Source organism: Sceloporus occidentalis, unplaced genomic scaffold (assembly GCF_023333645.1).
Source record: "Sceloporus occidentalis isolate IW3139 unplaced genomic scaffold, rSceOcc1.0.p SCAF_232, whole genome shotgun sequence".
NCBI lineage: Eukaryota > Metazoa > Chordata > Lepidosauria > Squamata > Phrynosomatidae > Sceloporus > Sceloporus occidentalis.
The window spans coordinates 354,613-370,798 of record NW_028317212.1 but is presented as its reverse complement, the minus strand read 5'-3'; the positions used below and the strand labels follow the sequence as shown (position 1 = coordinate 370,798).

Genomic DNA, 16,186 nt, shown 5'->3' with positions numbered 1-16,186 from the left:
AATCTCCCGATAGAGGTGGGGGCCGAACACCCTTAATTTAAACAAAGAACCCCAAATGCACCCCCTTGTAACGGATTTTTGGTAACGATGGAGAACCGGCCGGCAGATCAGCCCCACTCGGCTACGAGAGAAAAGGCCAGGACTGGAGGGGAGGAATAGGAGCCGAATATTATTATAAGTGCCAGGATGAGGCTTATTCACTAAATGTTGCGTTGTAGATTAATATCCCGGCAGATCAGGCCCCGTCCGGCCCCCGTCTAGTCGCCTGTTTCACCAGTTAATCAGTGGTTGGTCTCGTCTTAGATTCAAGAGCCGTATATCCCATGCATGTTTAATACCCTCACTGTATTAGCCTCCACCACTTCTGCTGGGAGTCTGATCCACTTATCTACCACTCTCCCAGTAAAGTAGAGCTTCCCAGCATCAGACCTTCGTGTGTACGGAACATCATAGAGGAACCTCAGCCTGCGCATGACTGGGTGACTGTTACAGGGTCACCGTACCCAAGGCTGGGTACCCCTGTTTGAGGGCTGAGGAATCACCAGTCAGTCCCTCGTACGGATAGCACTCAGCTATCCACGGATCATCCAGACCACCATTCGTAGCAAACCAAGAAGAACTCTCTTTATTACAAACACCCAGAACTTATATACAATCTCAATGCAATGTGTACCGAACCCAACCCCCAATCCCATCAGCCACATCCCATCACAAATCCCATCAGTATACAGGGGATGTATCAGGTGAGGGGATTACAGAATACAATGGGTTCCCCCACCTGTGTTATCCCCCCTGTAGTGCGGGTGCCGTCTGGGCAGACAGGGCTGTGTTGGCTGATTAAGAGCCCCAGCCAGATTATAGGATCGTCTCTTTGAAGGCTGGGGCTGAATCCACATCAGTCTCTGGGCCGGTTACACAATAAACACAATATAATATATTACCGGGTCACGGTATACGGAACCGGACACAAAAGTGCTCCGTGACCCGGCTAAACTTCATATGACACATGAGCCAGCTAGCCTGGCCCTGTCACAGTGACCCTGTAACCTGTTACAGAATCGGCCCTGCCAGCTCAGAGTTACTGAGACCCAAAATCCACGCAGGATTAAAGTCAAGGATGTATTAGAAACCCCGTTATGTGAATGCCATGGGAGCAGCCATCTTAACTTCCAGCTCTCATGATGTGCATGATTATTCCTCCCCATTAATTATTCCTCCCCTTCAATGGAAGTGGATCTGGCTGCCTAAGAAAGCAGAATAAGGAAGAGAGTAGTTCTCTATACAAGTTTTTTTGCCGCAAACTGACATAAATTAGCTTCCCTGGGTTGCAAAAATCCTGTTCTTTATCCCCTCAGCAGCGGCCCACCTGCTCTCGATCAGCAAATGATCCTCTTTGACCCAATATACTAACGTCCTGAAAAATTAACTGCCCCACAATGCAGCCGTTAACGCACTGGGTGCCAGGACAGTGACCCGAGTGAGGACCTACGGCGCGTTTACCTGGTGTACAAACACGGCTGCCTCTTATCTGGAATGACAGCGATTTCTTACCTCGGGTGCCCCCATCTCGGTCACAGACTCATCATCAATCCTCACCTACTGTGTATCTTAAATCCACAGCTTCCTCGGCAAACCCTGAAAGCAACGGAAGTGGAAACCCGGCTGCTGTGATATATATAATATATATACTATAATATACTATGATACACAGCGTTACCCGGCTGCTATTATATATATAATATGCTATTATATATATATACTATAATATACTATAACATACTATGATACACAGCGTTACCCGGCTGCTATTATATATATAATATGCTATTATATATATATACTATAATATACTATAACATACTATGATACACAGCGTTACCCGGCTGCTATTATATATATAATATGCTATAATATATATATATACTATAATACACAGTGTTACCTGGCTGCTATGATATATATACTATAATATACTATGATACACAGTGTTACCCGGCTGCTATTATATATATAATATGCTATAATATATATACATATATATACTATAATACACAGTGTTACCTGACTGCTATAATATATATACTATAATATACTATGATACACAGCGTTACCCGGCTGCTATGATATATATAATATGCTATTATATATATATATATATATATATACTATAATACACAGTGTTACCCGGCTGCTATGATATATATGATATATATACTATAATATACTATGATACACAGCGTTACCCGACTGCTATAATATATATAATATGCTATAATATATATATATATATATATATACTATAATACACAGTGTTACCTGACTGCTATAATATATATACTATAATATACTATGATACACAGCGTTACCCGGCTGCTATGATATATATAATATGCTATTATATATATATATATATACTATAATACACAGTGTTACCTGACTGCTATAATATATATATACTATAATATACTATGATACACAGCGTTACCCGGCTGCTATGATATATATAATATGCTATTATATATATATATATATATATATATATATATATATATATATATACTATAATACACAGTGTTACCCGACTGCTATAATATATATACTATACTATAATACACAGTGTTACCCGACTGCTATAATAGATATAATATGCTATAATATATATATATACTATAATATACAGTGTTACCCGACTGCTATAATATATATAATATGCTATAATATATATATATATATATACTATAATACACAGCGTTACCCGACTGGTATAATATATATAATATGCTATAAAATATGTATATACTATAATACACAGTGTTACCCGACTGCTATAATATATATAATTATATACTATAATATACTATGATACACAGTGTTACCCGGCTGCTGTGATATATGTAATATATATACTATAATATGCTATAATACACAGCGTTAGCCGGCTGCTATAATGTATATAATATACTATAATATAGATATACTATAATACACAGTGTTAACCCACTTCTATAATATATATACTATAATATACTATGATACACAGCGTTACCCGACTGCTATAATATATATAATATGCTATAATACACAGCGTTACCCGGCTGCTATAATATATATATAATATATAATATAGTATATACATACACATATACACTATAACACACAAAATTACCCGGCTGCTATGTTATATGTAATATACCGTATATACTATAATACACAGAATTACCCAGCTGCTATAATATATATTATAATATACTATAATACACAGCGTTGCGCGGTTACTGGATCTCCCACCTCTGAAGGTACGTTATCAGACCCCCCCCCCTCTGTAGCTGATATCTGTGTTAGAGGTTAACGAAGCGCTTCTGAGCTTTCTGCGTGGCGGCACAAAGATCCCCCCATTATACAGCACTGCAGAATCTGCTAACAATCGCACAGAGCTTCCAAGCCATCAGTCGTTGGTCTCGTCTTAGATTCAGGAGCCGTATGTCTATCCCATGCATGTTTAATACCCTCACTGTATTACCCTCTACCACCTCTGCTGGGAGCCTGTTCCACTAAATCAAGGATCCCTGAGTGGTTACATGTGCCGGTTTCCTACTGGATTTTGTGATCTGAATGACAGGTTACTTGCCCCCTAATAAAGCCGCAGCAGTGTATGACGCTCACTGTTTTCTCATCCTGGCCACCAAATGTAAGAAATTCCTGATTTCTATTTTCATAAAACAAGAAATACGACTAAAAATTAAGATCACGAAGATCTTCGACGCTTTCGATTTTTTCCTGGGGGAAGTTAATGAGGGAGACGGGGTAACAGCAGCCACGATCCTAACGGCATTTCCATGCTATGTATAGGCAGAATATTCAAAGAGGGCAGTTTCCATAGCAATGCATTGCTGTCTTCGCCTAAACTGAAGTATACAATGTATTTATATATGGGAGTCAATCTTGTGATATTTAAAGGGTTAAGATTAAGAAAAAGTAACCAGTTTTCTTTTTTTAACCCCCCCCCATTTTTTGATTTTTTTTTTTCTAAAATATGCCTTTCATTCGTTTTGTATTATGATGCATTAAAAAATAGCAAGTTTCGTATACTCTCCAGGTAATATTGACAGCGGGTCAATGCTGTACGGGGGGCCGAGAGAGCCCCGGTCTCTGGATTGACATATAGCGCTATGACAAAGAACAGGTTCTGCAGACGATGATGTTTGCCAGACGAAAGCTGAAAAGGAAAGAGAATTGCGATGCCCTTCGGCTCTGGAAATATTCAATAAAAGCCCTGTCCGGAAAGCAAAGAATATCTCTGTGCGTTAGAGAGAAGATGAAGCGGTTACTCCAGGGACCGGCAGAGAAGACGTCTCCGGACCATGGCGCCGACCCCTTTGTGTGCGTAATAAAAAGAAAATCGGACGACATGGACCTGCAAACCCCGCGTGACACCACGGAAGAGACAGCGGCCGCCAGGGAAGACGTTAACTTCTGCGCAGAGGATTCCGAAATGAATTGGGACTCGGGGTTCCAACTACCGGACGGCTCGGAGGAGCCGACCAGCCGCGACGTCTCCGAGGAGACTTCATCGGGAGAGCAGAGCGCCGAGCTTTTCTCTCCATGTCAGGACGAGGGGCTGTCCCCGTCGGACAAGCAGGATATGCCGACCATCAGCATCACGATGAGCTGGCGGGAGATTACGGAACGCAACCGGCTTCTCTGCCAAAATAATCCAATGGAGTCCAGCACCGAGAGCAGCTCGGCAACCGTCGACCGGTCTGGGGATGTCATAGAATACATCATCAAGGAGCTTCAGGGCATTAGTCGTATCCAGGAGGAGATCGCCGAGTTAAGGCAGCACCTGAGCGCCATCAAAGGTTCCGTGGACGAGGTGTCTTCTTGCGTCGATACCGTCCTCAACGAGATCGAGGGCTTGCAAACTGGATACGGGTCTTCTCCAAAAAGTTCGTCGAGCGGGGACTTGTGTAAGGATACCGAGAGCGACGGAACCGCTTTATGTTTTTATGGCCTCTCTGAGCGCGAGGGAGAGAATACCTTGGACGCCATCCATTGTTTCCTCAACGATAACCGCTGCTTTAGCGGCATCGAAGGCAGAGACTGTATAAAAGACGCGTACAGGTTGGGTACGGACGCAAGCCGGTTGTTGGAACCCAGACCTGCAGTGGTTACTCTCGCTCACCCCGATCACAGAGACTTCATCTTAACGAAATCCCTCCACTTAGAAAATTCCAAAGTCAGAATCGTACCCTTCGAGGAGCTCGACGCGGAGGTCCGGCAGAGAGCAAACTCCCTCTCTGTGCTTCAGCGAGGCTTGAGGGAAAATCGCTGGAGCTCCTTGAGCCTGGACAAGGAAGTGGTAAGGACCGACGACGCGGGGGGCGAGCGCAAGAGGGAGTCCTTTCGTATCAGATACCAGAATACGAGCGCTGAGGCGCCGCGTTTAGGGGAGGAGTTCCTCTTTGCGCAGAAATGTACTTTGGCTAAAAAATGCCGGTTAACAACAGAAATGGAGGCATCCGGCGGCGACGTGAATAAAGTGAGAGAGAGCCGCGAACAGTCCTTGGAGAAAAGCGTCAGTCACCTCTGCATCCGTCTCGACTCTCAAGAATCTCAGAAGAACATCGATTTTACCGGTCTGCCTTCCACCGAGAAAGCGCCCTGCAGGTGTTCTCGGCTGCTGTCCCGCTCCAGCCAGCTGAATAAGTCTGCCGAGCTGGCCGCCGAGGCCGAGATCGCGATACAGAGGTGCTGCTCCGTCGTAGACGAGCACGAGAGAGGGTGCCGGGGCGAAGGGGACCTCGTCTCCTGTGACTCCCGGGTCCAGTTCCGCAGCATGGAAAAAATTAACGTCATCATAAAAGACCCGTCCGGTAGCTTCACGTCTTTAAGCTTCGACGACACCGTCAATAAATGCTCGGACGGGACCGTGGCGGAAACCCTGAAAGAAGTCGTCCACATAGACCTGGATGGTCAGGATAAGAGCGACCGCGTGTTCAGAGACTTCCTGCACCAGCCAGACGAGAACATCGATATAGTAGATATTAAGTTCTACGCGAATAAGCTAGGAAAGGCCCTCAACCATTTCCGGTCAGCCTTGAAGGTCGTTTTTAACAAGCTGGAGAGCCCCGAGGTCTTTATGGAGAATGAAGAGACCGGGTTCGCTGTGGGCGAGTGTGACGGCATCCATCAACTCAACAGCGTCGGCAGCGGGCACTTCAATGACGTCCCGACGCATTCAAGCAGGACCAATAGCTACAGCTCGAGCTCCAACTTAAAAGAAGATGCTTACTTCGTGCTGAACGGCGTCCCCTCTTTGCCCCACGAGTCTTCGATACCCTCTTTGATCCTTTCGCCCGACGTGGACGTCCACCCCGAGCAGCCCTTGACCTCCGGCGAGCAGATCGTGGATGGCAACGAACCGGCGGACGGAATAAAGGAAGGGAAGCCTTTGAGGCTCGATCAAGTCTGCGCCGAGACGATCTACCTCAACAAGTGCATCAACAACTTCAAGAACGTGCTCAAGGAGAAGAAGAAGATGCAGAGGAAGCTCCTGAAGGACATCGTGCAGGAAACCTTTTGGATGTCTGCAGAAGAAATGAGCTCAGGTACGCCGGGTGGCCGTTAGTTCGTTACTTGTTCAGAGGTGAGGGAGGTAAACGTTGTATTTCTGTTCATTGTATAATGTTTATGCTCATATTCTAGTGTCCTCTGTCTTAAGTTGGATCCAAAACTTTGACCCAAGAGCCTCGTAAATTAAATTTGAGATTTAATTTTTTTTGATAGCTACAATGAATCTTCATTAGATCATTGTGTCCTAAACTCACAAAAGCCAAGTTCTAGATCATAAAGCTGCAGCTTCCCTGTCTATCCCGGATAACCTTCACGGTCCATGCTTAGGTGCTTGGTGGATCCGACGCGTTCGGACAGGTCTTTACGACCCCCCAAAACGTTGTTCCGGCTCCATGCCCTGTCTGTATCAAAGACCTCACTTGCATTTCTTTGTTAGTTTTTTAAATTGGTGATCCCAGTCCTTGAGGGCCTTGGACCATTTGGGATTTAAGCTCCATACCTCCTTTAGCACAGGTGGACCACTCATCGTAACTGATCGGTGGTTCGCCAATGTTAGTTTGTATCCGAGGTCTGCAGGAAGGAGAAGCTTTGTACTCGATGTTCTGTATTGTTTCTCATGCGCCATTGTTAAGAGTCCCGTGGTATTCGCATCGATTCACGTTCATTGAAAGTGTAAGAGGTCAAGAAGACGGGCGGTGGTCCGGCTCCTCCGTACGCAGCGAGACCTCCGTCTGTAGAGAGCTTTACGGAGAAGCTTTTATTATTCTCTGTCATTTCTGTTAAGGATAAGAAGATACAGAATGAAAATACCGGTTACAAGGTGCTCCGCTTACCCACCACATTCCCGTTAAAGAACGACTTTCTTTAATTCCTTCCCTTTCTGAAGACACGTTACATGTTACACATGGGGGGGGGCACTTTCGGGGTCTGACACATGTTTAGCGGCAGACGTGCGAGGGGGCGCATGGGACGTCATAAAGCGCCTGAGGAAGCCGTCTGGTGCACGCGAGTCCTGCGGCCGCGGGGTTGTTGGCGCGGGTGGATTTGTGGGAACGGTGCTGCTGAGATGGAAATTACCCCCTTTGTACTTCACGTTAAGTCTCGGGAGAGCAGAGAACGGGCCGTTAGAGAAAGGCACTCAGTCAGCGGGTAATTTCTTTTGGAATGGTTTCTTTCCGCTGCCTCCGCGGAGTGCCTCCTGATGTAAAGTAATTGCTAATTACCGCTAATTCCCCGGCAGCGAGAGCTGCTCTCCTGCTTGTCTAAACGATTCGCAGGTAGAATTCGGGGCACTTTTTGCTTTTTTTTCTTTCCATTGTCCCTCTCCCCTCCCCCATCCTTTCCCTGCGGCCCGTGGGCTGCTCACAATTCTGCCTCTCGTTTCGGAATTCTGTTTGTCGGCGGGGCGGGTAAACGGGGTAAAAACCCTCTCGTTGAGGTCCCGTTTACCTCTCCGAAGATGACCCTCCGTCGTAAAGCGAGAGATTGCTGAAATATTTCCTGATGTCCCAGCGGACAGGTTAGGGGTCCTGGTGGTCCGGACCGGATGCCTCTGAAGGATTAACGGGAAGCCAAAGAGTTAACTTTCCTTAAAGATCCCGCGACGGCTCCGGAGTATTTTTGTTTCTCGGCGTATGACGCCGGTGGCTCCCGTGCCGGTTCTGTCAGCGGCGTCGGGGATCCTTCGTGGTTCTTGGCGCGTCTAATCGCTCGCATGACGGTCAGCGGAGGCGCGGCGCGTGGAGAAAGCGAGAAGCCTGTCCGGATTTCTCCTGATATCTCACGATAATACAGATTATTGGTAATAAATCCGCCATCCTCTGTTTGTTTTATTAGTCGTGTTAAAGATCGGGCCCTACTAAATCTTTATGATTTGGGCCCCCAGATAATCTAAAGCAGTCCCTGTCCGCTGAACAACCCCCCTGGGGCCGTGATAGCCGGTGCACCCTTTCAGTGCCAGAGGAAAGATAAATGGCCAGTGATCCAGTCCATTCATTGGAGGATCGGGCTGGTTCTGGCGTCGCAGGTTTCTACTCGTGATCTGGTAATTACCAAATCCTGGAAATTGAACCCAAAGTATGTTCTCGGTTACCTCTTGGGGTGGGATTGGCTGCGTACGTATATTATGATTTGCTGAATGGGGTCCGGTTATTTGCCCCCCCATGCGCTGGAAGGTTCCGCGGGTGATACATTGTAACGATGTCCGTGCCCAAGTAACACATGTAGCCTCTAACTATAGAGATTGTCTTCTTGACCTCTTATATCCTTTCATTTTTAACCCTTTTGGTGCTACTGCAGTGCTGCTCACCCCCACTAGCACTCAAAGAGTTAAACCCTCATCTCATAACACGCTTCCCATTTGTTAGCCGTGTCCTTTATAAAACTGCACCCCGTGGCCTGGTCGGGGCAGATACCGGCGCTGCTAACCAATTCTGTTTTCCTTTTTTTTTCTTATTTAATTTGTTGTTCCCAGAGGGACACCGAGCAGAATACCAGGTTATTTTACTGTCGCCGTTGGCTTGGTGATGTACCAATGCCCCTGTGTGACGATGTACCCCTCCTCCAATGCCCCTGTGTGACGATGTACCCCTCCTCCAATGCCCCTGTGTGACGATGTACCCCTCTTCCAATGCCCCTGTGTGACGATGTACCCCTCCTCCGATGCCCCTGTGTGACGATGTACCCCTCCTCCAATGCCCCTGTGTGACGATGTACCCCTCTTCCAATGCCCCTGTGTGACGATGTACCCCTCCTCCGATGCCCCTGTGTGACGATGTACCCCTCCTCCGATGCCCCTGTGTGACGATGTACCCCTCCTCCGATGCCCCTGTGTGACGATGTACCCCTCCTCCGATGCCCCTGTGTGACGATGTACCCCTCCTCCAATGCCCCTGTGTGACGATGTACCCCTCTTCCGATGCCCCTGTGTGACGATGTACCCCTCTTCCAATGCCCCTGTGTGACGATGTACCCCTCCTCCGATGCCCCTGTGTGACGATGTACCCCTCCTCCGATGCCCCTGTGTGACGATGTACCCCTCCTCCGATGCCCCTGTGTGACGATGTACCCCTCCTCCGATGCCCCTGTGTGGCGATGTACCCCTCCTCCGATGCCCCTGTGTGACGATGTACCCCTCCTCCGATGCCCCTGTGTGATGATGTACCCCTCCTCTCCTCCGAAGCCCCTGTGTGACTATGTACCCCTCCTCCGATGCCCCTGTGTGACGATGTACCCCTCCTCCGATGCCCCTGTGTGACGATGTACCCCTCCTCCGATGCCCCTGTGTGACGATGTACCCCTCCTCCGATGCCCCTGTGTGACGATGTACCCCTCCTCCAATGCCCCTGTGTGACGATGTACCCCTCCTCCAATGCCCCTGTGTGACGATGTACCCCTCTTCCAATGCCCCTGTGTGACGATGTACCCCTCCTCCGATGCCCCTGTGTGACGATGTACCCCTCCTCCAATGCCCCTGTGTGACGATGTACCCCTCTTCCAATGCCCCTGTGTGACGATGTACCCCTCCTCCGATGCCCCTGTGTGACGATGTACCCCTCCTCCGATGCCCCTGTGTGACGATGTACCCCTCCTCCGATGCCCCTGTGTGACGATGTACCCCTCCTCCGATGCCCCTGTGTGACGATGTACCCCTCCTCCAATGCCCCTGTGTGACGATGTACCCCTCTTCCGATGCCCCTGTGTGACGATGTACCCCTCTTCCAATGCCCCTGTGTGACGATGTACCCCTCCTCCGATGCCCCTGTGTGACGATGTACCCCTCCTCCGATGCCCCTGTGTGACGATGTACCCCTCCTCCGATGCCCCTGTGTGACGATGTACCCCTCCTCCGATGCCCCTGTGTGGCGATGTACCCCTCCTCCGATGCCCCTGTGTGACGATGTACCCCTCCTCCGATGCCCCTGTGTGATGATGTACCCCTCCTCTCCTCCGAAGCCCCTGTGTGACGATGTACCCCTCCTCCGATGCCCCTGTGTGACGATGTACCCCTCCTCCGATGCCCCTGTGTGACGATGTACCCCTCCTCCGATGCCCCTGTGTGACGATGTACCCCTCCTCCGATGCCCCTGTGTGGCGATGTACCCCTCCTCCGATGCCCCTGTGTGACGATGTACCCCTCCTCCGATGCCCCTGTGTGATGATGCACCCCTCCTCTCCTCCGAAGCCCCTGTGTGACGATGTACCCCTCCTCCGATGCCCCTGTGTGACGATGTACCCCTCCTCTGATGCCCCTGTGTGGCGATGTACCCCTCCTCCGATGCCCCTGTGTGACGATGTACCCCTCCTCCGATGCCCCTGTGTGATGATGTACCCCTCCTCCGATGCCCCTGTGTGACGATGTACCCCTCCTCCGATGCCCCTGTGTGACGATGTACCCCTCCTCCGATGCCCCTGTGTGACGATGTACCCCTCCTCCGATGCCCCTGTGTGGCGATGTACCCCTCCTCCTATGCCCCTGTGTGACGATGTACCCCTCCTCTGATGCCCCTGTGTGGCGATGTACCCCTCCTCCGATGCCCCTGTGTGACGATGTACCCCTCCTCCGATGCCCCTGTGTGATGATGTACCCCTCCTCCGATGCCCCTGTGTGACGATGTACCCCTCCTCTGATGCCCCTGTGTGTCCTGCCCTTGCTGGGTTTTGGGATCTGCAGCATGCGCTACTTTATTTGAGTCTTTAGTCGCCTGTCCTGGAAAGGGTTAAGAGCTGTGTGGGGTCCAGCAGAGTCTGTTCAGTGCCGGGGAGCGACTGGGGCAGTTTGCTTTTATTCTCATATCACGGAGGCGGTCGGCGTCGCAGCGCCTGCATCCCGCGCTCACCGGCCGTTCCCGCACCGTCAGACAGGACCCTGGCAGCGCTGCGGTGTTTTGGGACTCCAGACGTAACCCTGAGAGCCGGACGGAGCCGTTTCAATGCTTTTATTCAGGATAGGGGCTATAAACCTGTTGTCTGTCCACGTGGGGCTTCCTGGTTTAAAGCTCTGTGGTTCGCTCCCCGATGGATCCGTTCCTCTGACACCGTAGGGTTAAACGCCCTCACTGTGCTTTTTCTCTGCTCTCCGCCGAGCTCCCGCGCTCCTTTTCCCTGTGAGATGTTGGCGTCATTCTGCTGTGACAAGTCTGAGGACTTTAGGGTCTTTTTACTAACCCTGGAAGAGGGTTTATCCTCCGCTACTTAACTATACATTTTCAGGGGCCAACCGCAGTGAACTAATTAAAAAAAAAAAAAAGCTGTATAATGTATAGTGAAATTGGCGAGCCGGCCCTGTACAATGTATGGTTAAAAAGTGATATAATCTTCACAGGCATTAAATTACTGTAAATATATTTTCATCGCAGCAACAGAATTTTATGGCATCATATCCGGGGAACGAATGTCTCGCTATAGTGTCAGCATTTAAAGGGAATGTTTAACAGCCAATCGCAGCTCTCAGCTAGGACACATGCGATTGGCTCTCCTGTTGGCTCCGAAGGGGGCGCTGCCGCGCATGTGCAGGGAGCGAGCATCAGCTGATCAGTAAAGCCGGGTGTAACGGGACACAATTATTTTGGTTATGTTTAATGTTTTTATGCATCTTTTGCTGTATATTTGTATAGTTTGCGCTCCTCATCTGCTCGGGTTATTGGTGAACGATTTGGTTCCGGGGAGCGTAGGTGTGATGAGAGGCGATAGCGATGGCCGGGGGATCCTGCTTCACAAACGCTTTCACTTCAGCTCTTAGGAAGCGGTTTGTACGAATGTCACGTAATACACACGGCTTACTGCTGCATTGATTAAGCCTCCTGTACATGCGCTGTAGCACTTCCTACTGAATGACAGCAGCGGCAGCCAATCACAGCTCTCCGCTGTCATACGGTACAGAGCGTGTTCTTAAGTACACTTCCTGTTTCCGGGAGGCGGGAGCGACAATAATAATTTTTATAGCACAGAAAGCTCATTTTGCTGGGGTGAAATAAAAAGCAACCGGGGGTGGGGGGGGCCAAGGATTCATGATATTATTGGTTTGGGGGGAACCGGCCGTCGGGCGCACTGAACAGGCTCTTTGTGACCTGTGGTTGTGTGTGTTGTGTCCCCGGTGGTGCGTGTGTGCGTGCGCAGGGATCTCACGCATGGCGTCCCGGTACGGACTGATTCTCTTCTTTTCCTCCTCTCGTGTAGAATCAAGACGATGGAGATCCCTCGAAGCCGCCGTGGTTTAAGGGAGGGTGAGTGACCTTCTTACTAATATTTCTATGTCGTGGTTTGTAAAGTTTACGCAAACTAAAAAACAAGACCGTGGGTAGAATTTCCGCAGTGCGTGGAAAATACTTTATTTGTTAAAAATGTATCCGACGTATGTCTGTCCGTCACGAGCGGTCAGAGAACGTCATAAACGTTATATAGATAAAAGCAGGGCAGGGTTTGGGCTGTCGGACGTTACTGAACTTCACTGGAGGTCTGGGGTTTGGGGGCTTTCTAAGAGAACAGTACAGGAAGGGTTTGGGGGGCTCTCCGGGAGGCTGTATATCACTGTATGGGTTTGGGGGGGCTCTCCGGGAGGCTGTATATCACTGTATGGGTTTGGGGGGCTCTCCGGGAGGCTGTATATCACTGTATGGGTTTGGGGGGCTCTCCGGGAGACTGTATATTACTGTATAAGGACGGTCTGGGGGGCTCTCCGGGAGGCTGTATATCACTGTATGGGTTTGGGGGGGCTCTCCGGGAGGCTGTATATCACTGTATGGGTTTGGGGGGGCTCTCCGGGAGGCTGTATATCACTGTATGGGTTTGGGGGGGCTCTCCGGGAGACTGTATATCACTGTATAAGGAGGGTTTGGGGGGCTCTCCGGGAGGCTGTATATCGCTGTATAAGGAGGGTATGGGGTTTGGGGGGCTCTCCGGGAGGCTGTATATCGCTGTATAAGGAGGGTTTGGGGGGCTCTCCGGGAGGCTGTATATCGCTGTATAAGGAGGGTTTGGGGGGCTCTCCGGGAGGCTGTATATCGCTGTATAAGGAGGGTTTGGGGGGCTCTCCAGGAGGCTGTATATCGCTGTATAAGGAGGGTCTGAGTTTCCGGGGCTCTCCGGGGAGCCCTCATTTCCCAGACTGGTCCCGTTTCCAGGCGCTCGATGCTCTCCATATGTCTCTGCTTTTCTGTTGCTGTACTTGAGCGGCGTCCAGGGCTGATATTTATCATACATGCGTTGCAAACAGAAGGCTCGCTTTAATAAACACCTCCAAGTGTTACGCCTTCCAAAGAAATATTCATTCAGACGTCGCCTCCATGTTATAATCCAGCCGTGAAATCGGCGCCTGCAGCGGGGACATGGCAGCACGTGTTCCCAGCCATGAAAGGGTTAATAAGCCGGTTAATTAGCGGGTGAGGTTGTCGGACTGTCATGGTGGATGATGATGTGGCCAACGTTCTACGAGGTTTTTAGATACTCAATAGATTTAGGTTCTAGAACGTGGGCTTTTCTCACGCCCAGGATGTGTCCGAGGCTTTCGGGGGTCCGCATGTCCCTTTAAGATCTTAGAACGCGTCTTCGGGGTCCGTCGGATATCTCGTTTATCTCCTCGTAATACACGTCCGATCCGTCTGCCTTCTCTTTACTTTTTGTTTTATTAATTCATGTTCTGGTAGCCGAGCGGCTTTCAGGCCTGGAGGAAGACTTTTCATTTTATATAATTAGTGAATCTTCTACATTTTTTTGGGATCAAACATTTTTTTCAATTATTATTAAATTCAGATGATTTCCCGAGAGCTCCGGACTCTTCCGAATCTACTCACTGCCCTTTCTTAAAAGACCTTAAACCCAAAAGCACCTGAAACCCAGCGGTGTTATCTCCATAGCAACAAATGGCATGGTCCAATCAGCAGACGCATTCCAGTAGTGGATGCAATGACTTTCCAAACTTTGCACAGGAGCTGAATTTACAGTTAATTTTATGTACAAAAACTCAAATTTATATCCCTTTTTATTCCCAGATTCTATCAGTACCAGACTAATTAAAGTTTCAAAAAATCATATTCTTCCATATATTCCTCATGTTATATATTATATACTCTCCTCCCCGTATAACTAATCCCGTCCTTATAACCCGTTATATCCCTGTATATTCCTCATATTATATATTATATACTCTCCGGCCGTATAACTAATCCCGTCCTTATAACCCGTTATATCCTGTATATTCCTCATATTATATATTATATACTCTCCTCCCCGTATAACTAATCCCGTCCTTATAACCCGTTATATCCCTGTATATTCCTCATATTATATATTATATACTCTCCGGCCGTATAACTAATCCCATCCTTATAACCCGTTATATCCCTGTATATTCCTCATATTATATATTATATACTCTCCGGCCGTATAACTAATCCCGTCCTTATAACCCGTTATATCCCTGTATATTCCTCGTATTATATATTATATACTCTCCGGCCGTATAACTAATCCCATCCTTATAACCTGTTATATCCCTGTATATTCCCATATTATATATTATATACTCTCCTCCCCATATAACTAATCCCGTCCTTATAACCCGTTATATCCCTGTATATTCCCATATTATATATTATATACTCTCCTCCCCGTATAACTAATCCCGTCCTTATAACCCGTTATATCCTGTATATTCCCATATTATATATTATATACTCTCCTCCCCGTATAACTAATCCCGTCCTTATAACCCGTTATATCCTGTATATTCCTCATATTATATATTATATACTCTCCGGCCGTATAACTAATCCCGTCCTTATAACCCGTTATATCCTGTATATTCCTCATATTATATATTATATACTCTCCGGTCGTATAACTAATCCCGTCCTTATAACCCGTTATATCCTGTATATTCCTCATATTATATATTATATACTCTCCGGCCGTATAACTAATCCCGTCCTTATAACCCGTTATATCCCTGTATATTCCTCATATTATATATTATATACTCTCCGGCCGTATAACTAATCCCGTCCTTATAACCCGTTATATCCCTGTATATTCCTCATATTATATATTATATATTATATACTCTCCGGCCGTATAACTAATCCCGTCCTTATAACCCGTTATATCCCTGTATATTCCTCATATTATATATTATATACTCTCCTCCCCGTATAACTAATCCCGTCCTTATAACCCGTTATATCCCTGTATATTCCTCATATTATATATTATATACTCTCCGGCCGTATAACTAATCCCGTCCTTATAACCCGTTATATCCCTGTATATTCCTCATATTATATATTATATACTCTCCTCCCCGTATAACTAATCCCGTCCTTATAACCCGTTATATCCCTGTATATTCCTCATATTATATATTATATACTCTCCGGCCGTATAACTAATCCCGTCCTTATAACCCGTTATATCCTGTATATTCCTCATATTATATATTATATACTCTCCGGCCCGTATAACTAATCCCGTCCTTATAACCCGTTATATCCCTGTATATTCCTCATATTATATATATATACTCTCCCCCGTATAACTAATCCCGTCCTTATAACCCGTTATATCCTGTATATTCCTCATATTCTATATTATATACTCTCCGGCCTGTATAACTAATCCC

General features: G+C 47.6%; 1 protein-coding gene across 1 annotated transcript in view; it reads left to right on the top strand.

Moving 5' to 3' along the window:
- Positions 1 to 16,186, top strand: part of LOC149276638 (uncharacterized) — a 105,918-nt gene that overhangs the window by 49,511 nt on the left and 40,221 nt on the right. Inside the window, 1 exon segment of the mRNA XM_089503418.1 lies at positions 12,751 to 12,797. Within this exon segment, the coding sequence (XP_089359544.1) occupies positions 12,751 to 12,797 (47 nt within the window).